Raw genomic sequence first — 10,658 nt, 5'->3', positions numbered from 1 at the left:
AAAAATATTTTCGATATTGTGCTGCTCACAATAGTTTCAAAGGAATAGAATAGAAATTTCTAGCTGTGCGCTTATTGGATGGCGCTCCAATAAAACAATCTGGTGGAATGCGGCCTTCAAACGTTCATTCTCGATTATTAATGCGCTTGCGGGGCATTCTCAGCGACAGCTACTTGCTAGTTTAAGAACACTATCTAATTTCACACTTTTATCTGCAGATAGTCAGTTTTAGGGTATATGAGCTTCTCAAAGGACTCAGCCAAAAACTCTAGGCATGACCTTGAACCCCCCTGCACCTAGTATGTTACTATGTTTTTTCATATTTTAAAATCAATAGAGTCAATAAAATAAACGAGAATGGCTGTTCAATACGCACCACAAAAATTGACAGTACCCGATGGTTTCAATAATCTTCTTGAAGGTTTGGCACGAGAAGTTCTAAGAGAACAACCAGAAAACATCATCAAATTTGCAGCTGATTATTTCAAACAACAGGTTGCTACTAGAGTCGGTAAGTTTTTTTTAATGTTTTTATAAGATTTCTAAATTTTAGAAATTTTATATAAAGAATCAGTGTAACTCCAATGGGTCCTTTTGTTAATTTTCGAATCATTTTAGTCACTTTTTTGTCCTCAAAGGGGCAGATACATAAATTTGCTACTATCAAGCTAAGGAGAGCCAGAAACCGTTTCAATTCGAAGGATTTAGGCTAATATCACCTTTGATATCCAGGCTTTAAGCTCTCTTTTGTATTTTAGTGTTTCCAGGCTAGAGTTATAGAGGTTCGAGTTATGAAAAGTCGACGAGAAGTTGACTTTATCAACCATAACTTCATTGTCCGAAAATACACATCTTCGAATAAGATGATTTCACGTTTTTTTATAAGAACATACAAAATTTTTGAAGCCTTCGGATGTTCTTAACTTTATGAGTTTTAACAGGTTTTAAGCCTAAAAATGTTCTGGACATATTCTTATTTTCGCCATTTTTTGAGTTTTTTTTGCCTATTTTCTTAAGAAATCGGGTGTTTTAGAGTCCGCGAAGCCTTGAAATGTTCTTAGCATGTTCTTAACATTTTTGCCATCGAAGCCTTATGTTCTGATATAGTTTGTTCTTATAAAAGAAATGTGTACACATCTTCGAATAAGATGATTATTAAAAAATGTAAAAGATCTGGCTTGTTAAAAAACCTGTTAATTTTTGATTAATTAGAATGTAATAAGTAAGGTTTGAATACGAGACTGTTCTTGTCTGCATCCTTTCATTATTACTTAGCAAATTATTTTGTTTCAAAAGATGATTGTGACATTATTTTATAAATTCGCACCTACACAAAACCAAGCCGAAATCCTCATCTCACAAATATTTCATAGGAATATCCAAAGAAACTTTACCTTTCCAAAGAACTGTCTCTCGTAATCTACGGAAAAGCTTTTTTCTGAGACCTACATTAAAGTTTTTGAAATTTCTAGATAGGTCTAGTTAACTTTACATTCATCAATATGGTTGGTCTTACAGCTAACGGTGGTGAACCACTTCCACCACGACCACAAGTAAAATCTCAACCTATGAGCGATCAAAAGGAAGAGGCAGCGCCATCTCCACCGCCCTCAGCTAAAGAACCCACCCCACCACCGCCACAAGATATCGCCACAGAAGAAGTTCAATCAACGGATGTTGACGAGGACAAAGAACAAGACTCTCCTAGGTACTTAAGATCTACTCATATTCACGGTGTTCCGTTTTCTTCCAAAACTATATATAGACTTTTTTCTTATTGATTGCATCAAGTAACTAATTAAATAAATCGATAGCTATATCTATCCGGAGGTAGGGGAGGGCGCCACTCTTTCTCCCTAGATTGCTCCACTTACCCTTGGCCCTTCTCTTAATTGCTGAGCATCAAGCAGAGAGGCATCAAGTACCATTTTGGTAATCTTTGGTATGACCCGATTGGGGGGCGAACCCACAACCTTGCGCACCGTAGCCGGATGCTCTACCACTACACTACAGACGCTAAAATCAGGAACTAGCATATTTACTTTTGGCTTTTTCAAGAAGAAAATGTCGAACAAAAATAATAATTGATTTAAGTCAATTTGCTCAATTTTTATTTTATTTCGAGTCCATTTTTCAATTCACATTAAATGCTTCGAGCTTGGATTGGATTAAAACGACATGGTGCTTTAAATTTAGAAGTCCATTGTTAATTAAACACTAAGAATATCCCCAAACATCCCCTAGTAGGAAAATCTAAGATACAATGAATTTGGCTTAAAAGATACTTTAAGTGGATTAATTTTAGAAAGACAATTTTTTTCTAAAAAAATAATTTAATTTTTGCGGGACTTGTTTTCGCGAGCAACAATTTCGAGAGAGAAATTTTTCGTGAGCATCACATTTCGTAAATCAACCTCATTTTAACCTAATTTCTTTCATTTTCCAAGGGATTTAGGCAAAAATCATCATTTTAAATTACGCAAGGATTAAAGTTCGCGAAACCAGAAAAATTTTTTTACGAGCATTAGATTTCGCGAATTTTTGGAAAAACTCCCGAAATATAATCCTCGCTTGAATTAATCCACTTACTAAGGTACCCAGCCTCTCATAACCCCGGTGTGGTTGAAAGGTTTCTTTTCTAAATCCATTTCATGTTCTTAATCAAGGTTGACTGAAGAACAAGCGGCAACAAAAATCCAAGCTATGGTTCGTGGAAAGAAAGCACGTGGTGACGTTGAAGCTTTAAAAGCATCAAAATCACAGACCGACGAGGAAACACCACAAGCTTCAGCTACCGAAAACGAAAGTGAAAAAGAACGAAGTAATACCGATACCGAGGCGGAGGACCAAGTACAGAGCGACGCGACAGCGCCAGAAAGTGAACCTGCTGCAAATGAATCACAAACAGAAGAATCAGAAGTAAAAGACGGCGCTGAAGTCGAAGAAGCTACGGAAGAGGAATTAACAGGAGCCGCTCTAAAGATTCAAGCTACGTTCCGTGGTTCTAAAGCGAGGAAAGCAGTTGCTGCTCAGAAGGAATCTTTGAACAATGTGAAAACAACTGAAGAAGGCGATGAAGATAAAAATGAAGAGGTTGTTAATGAGGATAAAAAAGAAGAGGTGGTTGATGAGGAAGCGAAACCAGCCCCTCCTGAAGAAGAGGGTGGTAATTAACGACCAACTTAACTTCTTCATGAACCTGAACTCGTGTAATACATTCATAGTCTCAGTTGAATTCAAAGTACCTGGCACTCTTGGTAATCAAACAATTTCATGTTTTCAAACTTATGATTAATTTATTGTCTTATACAATATTTCTCTCTCGCTTTGGTTCTTTAAAGATTGTTTTTTGCTTTACTAAAAATCTAACTTTTATCTCTTGAAATTAATGTCATTATTTGCAATATCTTTTTTGCGGGTTTGATATTTTATGGATTTAAATCCAAATGCAAACTCCGGCTGAGCCTTTTCACCTTGGAGAGAGGAACATTAAAACTTTTTGTTTTTATTTTGTAAATATGTGATTTTTGAAAAATATATAACGGTATAAATGAGTGTTTCTTGCGCTCGGCAATCTCTCAAGTCATATTGTCTGTTGAAATTTGTTGTATGCTATTTGTATTCTGTTCCTACAAATGTAAATTTTGACAAATAAAAGTTTTTACCAAATACAAGTTGTCTGTCTACAAAAGGAAAATGAATTTGATACTTTTTGAAATGGTTTGGTACAGTAGATAAGACTGTGAATCTGAATGGGCTGTTCCATAAAATTTCCATACAGGGGGTGGACGAACCTTTTCAAGTCAAAACAAATTTCTTGGAAATGTGTGGACAACCCCTGGAAAGCGGCAAAATTTGAAAATAGACCCTTGAAAAAAATTCTTTCCATGCTTTAAAGAAAGGGTGGACGAACTAAAATCAGTCGTTTGCCCCCTGGAAATCTAAGAATAACTTTTTACCTCCTGGAAAAAAGAAATAGACCCCCTGGAAATTCTTCTCGTATTACCCCCTGGAAATATTCGACCACCACCATATGGAATGGCCCAATTGAGCTGAAAAAGGCTGTGAAATGCAATTCGATGTCAAAAAGAAAGTGTAAAGAGTTTTTTTTCGTTTTAAAATTTCGCTTGGATTTATTTTCGCGTATAGTAGTTCAGAAATAGCCAATATACCAATTTTCAAACTTAGTCTATAATTCTTGACTACTTGATTTCAAAAAATTTGACGATGCAAATTCCAAAAAATTATAAACTTGACGATAGAAAGATTTCATCAAATAAATATTTGACGCTCATAATTTCAACAAATAAAAATTTGACACTCAAAATTTCATCAAATTAACGCTTAACGCTCTAAATTTCATCAAATAAAAATTTGGCGCTCAAAATTTCATCTAATAAACAACGCTTGACGCACATCAAATTAAAATTTGACGCTCATAATTTCATCAAATTAAAATTTGACGCGCTCACAATTTCATCAAATTAAAATTTGACGCTCATAATTTCATCAAATTAAAATTTAACGCTCGAAATTTCATCAATTAAAAATTTGACAAAAATTTGACGCTCAAAATTTCACATGAAATAAAAATTTGACGCTCAAATTTGACGCTTAAAATTTCATCAAATAAAAATTTGACACACAAAATTTCGTCAAAAAAACGCTTGACGCTCAAAATTTCATCAAATTAAAATTTCTCGCACAAAATTTCATCAGAAAGTTTGACGCTCAAAATTTCATCAAATAAACGCTTATGACCGCTCAAAATTTCATCAAATAAACGCTTATGACGCTCAAAATTTCATCAAATAAAAATTTGACGCTCTAAACTTCATGAAATAAAAACTAGACGCACAAAATTTCATCAGAAAGTTTGACGCACAAAAATTTTATCAAACAAATAAAATTAAGACGATCAAAATTTCATCAAAAAAATTTGACACTGAAAAATCCATCAAACTAAAATTTTACCCCCAAAATTTTGCTATCAAAACGATTCACCAGCATTTTCGAAACTATTCAAATGCCAAGTTGTAAAATTAGTGTCAAACTTGTACAATCAATATCTTTGTTGAAAAATCAAAATTACCTTAAGGGAACTTTTTTTGGCGGGAACTAATTTTGGCGGGCAGCAAATATCCTAGACATTTTTAATTTTGTGAATAATGAATTTTTTTAATTTTGGCGGGAACTCATTTTGGCAAATGACAGCGTAAATCTGTTCTATTTTGCCTTATTTTGAGCAATTTTGATGAGGTTATTCAGGCAAGGAAACAAAAAGTTTAATTTTGGCGGGAACTAGTTTTGGCGAATTTCGTCTAAATTCGCCAAATCCGCCAAAATTAGTTCCCGCCAAAATAAGTTCCCTTAATGTATTTAAAAGTGAGAAAAACAAAAACCCAAGGAACAATTGTTCCAAACTTTGAAGCTTCAGGACATGCAAACACATCAGATCCTAGCTCAATTTTAGTTAAAAACAAACGACACCAAAAGCTGTATAGTATTACGAAAAAATAACTCGACCTTACTGCAGTTTCTTAAGATGGGTAGCACCTTTCGAAAAAATCAAGAAGGGGATACCAAGAAAGGGGAATCAACTTACATCTTTTTCTTTTCTTATCAGAAAAATATACATGAGACCCCCAAGCTGTTGGCGTGATAGGAGTTTTTTGACGGCGTGATGGCGTTAAATTTCTAAAAATAGGGCGTGATGACGTGAATTTTGGGTCCGCTTGGTGGGGCCTCATACATCCCTGTTTTCTCGTACTTTAATACGAGAAATTGGTCAAATTAACAATCTACCATTTTGCCTTTAACACAAGTCTGTCAAAATAATTTATAGCTGAGACAAAATTGCCCAAAAACATTTTTTTTCGAAAATCAGGCTCCGTCACATTCGAGGGTTTATAGTTATGCATCTTTGTACAAAAAATCATAAAGAATAAAGAGCCAATCTCGAGAAAAGCTAATACCTAAGCAATTGATAATGTGCTTATAAAAAAATGTCGAATTTGGTCAGTTTTTCTATAAAAACACGCCAAGCAACCAAAATTTCATGTCTAAACACACATATTCTTCAAAAGTAAGCCCTCATGGGCAAAAAAACATCTATCTTATAAAAAAATTGAGTGATTTGACTAAGAACATTGATGTATGCTTATTAATAGTGATTCTTATAGATAAACATGCGTTTTTTGAGCAAACAAAATTTTTTTGCAAAAATCTTCTTGAGCCATCTTTTACCTATGATGGTACCCTACTTTCATGAAAAAATTAATGATCCAATTTTTCACAAAGTTCAAAAAACCCGTTTTTAAGCCGTTTTTTGGCAAAAAATTTTTTTTCGAAAATCGGGCTCCGTCACATTTTGGCCACCACCATCATTTTGCACCTTTGTACCAAAAATCAAAAGATTCCTATGATTCAATCCTGAGAAAAGTTGGTAACAGACGAACGAACGAACGAACACAGGTTAATTTATAGGACCTCCACCCCACCGGGGTAGGTCCAAAAAGAAGAGAAAATATATTTCAAGTTAATGATTAAAATGAAAATTTCTTTCCATCGAATAAATAGAAAACGATTATAAAAATTTACAATGTAACAATATAGTATTCGATTATCAACATTGGTCTTGAAAACAGCCATTTATGTTGATGACGTCATCGGAAGATTTTTAAAAACCTTCAAAATATTACGTTTACATCGTTTGGTTGGTATTGTATTAAAATGCCATGTATGAAAATATATTTAAAAAAATCTTTCTCTTGAACTGCTTTGAAAGAAGAGACAAAATGAGTTTTTGAAAATTCAACTAAATGAAAAAACATGAAAAATTCCATTTTCATTAATATTAGTAGAAAAAAATTTAAGACTAATGATAGGTTTGCAAGATGTCAAAATTTTCAAGTTACTAATTTTCGCTAGTGCATACCAGGAAATATTAACAATGAAACTTAAAATTCGAATAATAATTCTTTGTTTTGATAAGCGTTTGGTCAACGAAAGCAATTCTTATCCTACGCTTTCCACATCATAAAATCATGACTGAAATGCTAGTATAAGATCCTAAAAAACATTACAAGAGAAGATATTTCATGCATGGCAAATTAACCTCACCCACCACCAGCTGAAAAATAAAAGAATAGAAATAGAATAGAAATTTAAGTTTACGAATTAAGTGTCGAATATCATACCGCGTTTCCTCTATACACCTTTTCGACCGCAGCCGGTAATTACCGCGCGGGCATTTTATGTCCGTTTTACCATCCTTAAACCGTCCCAGTCTTTTTTCGCATCTATAGACAATAGAAAAAGGTATCAACAAAGGATTGAATCTTAGGGGGATGATTAAATAATTCAGTGGCATGCACTTGACCGCGCGACTACGATCGAAAAGGTGTGTTCAGCCCCTACCTTCAATGAGCGCCGCCCGTTAAAGAGCGCCGCCCGTTAAAGAGCGCCGCATCTGAAAGAATACATGCTAACATCGTAAGGGAACTAATTTCGGTTTTTTCATGACTTTCTAAAAAGCCCCATATCAAACGTGTAGCAAAATAAAAATATCTCACACAAAATCCAAAAGTTACTGTAAAGTAACTAAAGGTCTTGCGCACAGTAGATACTGTGGATTTAAAAATAGAGCGCCACTTAAATTGTATGTCTGTATGTGCGTCATTTATCATAAAATATTTCATATCAAAAAAATGAAATTTCACTTACAAAATCGGCTTGAGGGACGATAACTGCACGAGCCTCCTCCATCTCCTGATAAAGCATTGAAGTCTAAAACAAAAGAGAATTAAAAATGGACCAGTTAAAGTTTAGACATTTCACCTTTCTTCTAAGTCATAATTTAAAGCTTTTGTCATTCCGCACCCCCCCCTCTCCATTAAAGCGAAAACTCCCAGACAGCTCTGATGCTGTATTCAAATGGAATAACAAAACAATAACATCAATGTGTGTTTAGAGCACAAATATCATATTCTTTTACACACTAGATAGACCTAACATATTTTCCATGGAAGTATGTCCAGTTTGGAAGTCGACTAGTCGGCCATGTTTTCTATTTTACAGACCCAGTGGTTTAGAGAAAATGATAACAAGAGATTGTGTGTATGTACTATGTACCTGATTTCATTGTAGTATTCTTCTTCTTTGGTTTTGAAGTGTTATTTGAGCCACTGTCATTATCCGGAGATGGATTCTACGAACAAGAAGTATGTATTACCTTAAGGGAACTTATTTTGGCCAAAATTAAATATTTTGCTCACTCGCCAAAATAAGTTCCCACCAAAATTAATTTTTTTGTTTCCTTGCTTAAATAACCCCTGAAATTCATCAAAATTGCTCAAAATAAGGCAAAATACGCTGTCATTCACCAAAATAAGTTCCCGCCAAAAAAAGTTCCCTTAAGCTATATTGCGCTTTACAAATGTTATTTTAGAGAAAGAAATCACCTCATCACTATTATAGGGTACAATAATTATGAAATGATTTAATGCCCAAAATGTAGAAAGGTACAAAGTTATATTGAAAAAGGATATCACTTTTTTATAATGGCAAAACCAACTCTCTACTTCTTTATGGCTTTTTCCCTCGTTGGACCCTAAGACTTACTGAAAATCTCGATTTATTATGATATCCACGGCCTTGTTGATGGTTTTCCCACTCCTCGATTTTTTTCTGTCTTTGTGCCTCTTCACGCTGTAGATACAAAAATATGAGAATTTAATGTGAAATACTGAAATTTATAATTATAGAGCTTTTAAAAGCCCTAAAAACTAAAAACCTACATAAACTCCTTTCTCACCGACCTGGTAGGATTTTTTTAGCCAATGGGAAATAAATAATGGACTAAAACTACATGAGGATTGATATTCCCATATTTTTAAAGCTTTAATGTTCAGTGGGGATGGAAAACATAGCGCAAAATTTTGCAGTTTCTCACTGTACTTTTTTATTAATGAGGGCCCCCCCCAGATGGCGTGATTGGGACTTTTTTCTTGCGTGATGGCGTGATTAGAGATTTTTTTGGCGTGATGGCGTGGTCAAGATTTTGGCGTGATGCGTGATAGGGCAAAAATTTGAGGCGTGATGCGTGATTTGGGCTATTTTTCGCTATTTTTTGCGTGATGACAAATTTTAGCGATTTTCGTGATGCGTGGTGGAGAAATTTTTTTGCGTGATGGCGTGATTAGTGCCGCTGGGGGGGCCTCATTAATCAATTTCAGCGGAGACAAAAATTTGGGTATAATTTTGGTCCTGGGGACGATATTTTGGCAATTTTTTCAGCGAAAAAGGGTCGGTCTGTGAGAAGGGGTTGTATACATGTTACGTAAATGTCTCACGAAAATACTTTGCATCAAAAAATGGCTATTCGTTGAACCCTCCCACAATATTAAAAAGTGACACAACTAAAATCATTTTTCAGATTTCTTGTTTACAAATATTATTTTATTCTTCACAACATCGAAGGTATACCTTTAAATCTGCTTCTTTCCTTTTCTCTGAATCAACATTAACTTGTTGTTGGAGTTTCAATCGTGCTTGTTCCATTGATAATTGGACCTTGTGAACCCTATCAGGATCTGAAAAAAAAGTTGGAACTGGTATTATATACATGATGACTTTCGACTACAACATGACATGACTAGCCAAAAGAGTACTTTTATTGGATTAATTTTCTGAGATTTAATTTTTGTTCAATTTTTTGCCTTTTTTTGCGAAAATGAATCAATGAGATAGCTGACTCGCCAAATTTTCAAAATCAAATCAAATACCCTGTAAATTTTGCTACTGTTTGCCAGGGCTATTTAAAATGCTTTGTCTCATTCGCCCTATTTTGCACCAATGCACCTCTTCAAATGAAGCAAAAACAATATCAGTATCACCTTTTTTATTTATTTCTGCTTCCTTCCAATCTTCATGGTTTTGTTTCATTTTCATTAATGTTGGTTTATATTTATTGTAAAGATACATGACAAGTATACACCCAATCAATAAAAACCATCCATATTGCTCTATCACACCAACAACTAAAATAAGAAAGGCAAATTTATAGAATGACAAAACGGTAATAGCATTCAAAACAAAATACATCAGTTTTTCATCCTTTGATTATCTTATGTATTGCCTGCACGAATTTCTTCATTCTTGCTTTAAAGCATAAATAATAGTTCAATCTTTAATAAAGTCCTAAAGATCATAGATAACTTGTAATTGCTTCATTTGCAGCCAGTAGTATAATTAACATTTCTAATATTTCGACTGACAATGAAAAAACTTACTGATACTGAAGTTTGAGGCCAAAATAGGTGGTGTTTCATTCTGTAAAGTCATTTGTTTCTTTTTATGTTTCACTGTAACTTAAATAAAATAAAATATAAAATTTTGCCAAAATATTTTATTAGAAACTGGTAGCTTAGATTTGGGCTGTCCACAAAAGAATTTTTCAATTTTAAGTGGGTAATCTCATTTAGTTGATTTGTCTTTTTTTAAAGATAAGCTGCAAAGACAAGAACATTGAACAAAAAAAATCATCCTGTTTGTTCTGATTTGTTGCGCCCTGGACACACACCTTAATTCTATCACAGATCCATGAATATACCGGGTGCAGGATAGCTAAAATTCAAATTTTGATATGAAAAATGTCT

General features: G+C 34.0%; 2 protein-coding genes across 2 annotated transcripts; one reads left to right on the top strand and one right to left on the bottom strand.

Moving 5' to 3' along the window:
• The first annotated feature begins 322 nt into the window (after positions 1-322).
• Positions 323-3,266, top strand: LOC136798151 (sperm surface protein Sp17-like). The gene is made up of 3 exons (XM_067054733.1): positions 323-511; positions 1,519-1,708; positions 2,667-3,266. The coding sequence occupies exons 1-3, from the start codon at positions 358-360 to the stop codon at positions 3,172-3,174; spliced, it is 852 nt and encodes a 283-aa protein (XP_066910834.1). The 5' UTR covers positions 323-357; the 3' UTR covers positions 3,175-3,266.
• Positions 3,267-6,538: 3,272 nt separating this feature from the next.
• Positions 6,539-10,399, bottom strand: LOC136798150 (selenoprotein S-like). Its single transcript, XM_067054732.1, has 7 exons — positions 10,293-10,399; positions 9,897-10,040; positions 9,487-9,593; positions 8,623-8,709; positions 8,134-8,209; positions 7,726-7,788; positions 6,539-7,132 (listed from the first exon to the last, which is right to left on the bottom strand). The coding sequence occupies exons 1-7, from the start codon at positions 10,342-10,344 to the stop codon at positions 7,119-7,121; spliced, it is 543 nt and encodes a 180-aa protein (XP_066910833.1). The 5' UTR covers positions 10,345-10,399; the 3' UTR covers positions 6,539-7,118.
• Positions 10,400-10,658: the final 259 nt, after the last annotated feature.

This window comes from Clytia hemisphaerica, unplaced genomic scaffold (assembly GCF_902728285.1).
Source record: "Clytia hemisphaerica strain Z4C2 unplaced genomic scaffold, Clytia hemisphaerica genome assembly, whole genome shotgun sequence".
Lineage (NCBI taxonomy): Eukaryota > Metazoa > Cnidaria > Hydrozoa > Leptothecata > Clytiidae > Clytia > Clytia hemisphaerica.
Note: the sequence above shows the minus strand (reverse complement) of the source record. Positions and strands in the feature narration are given on the sequence as shown.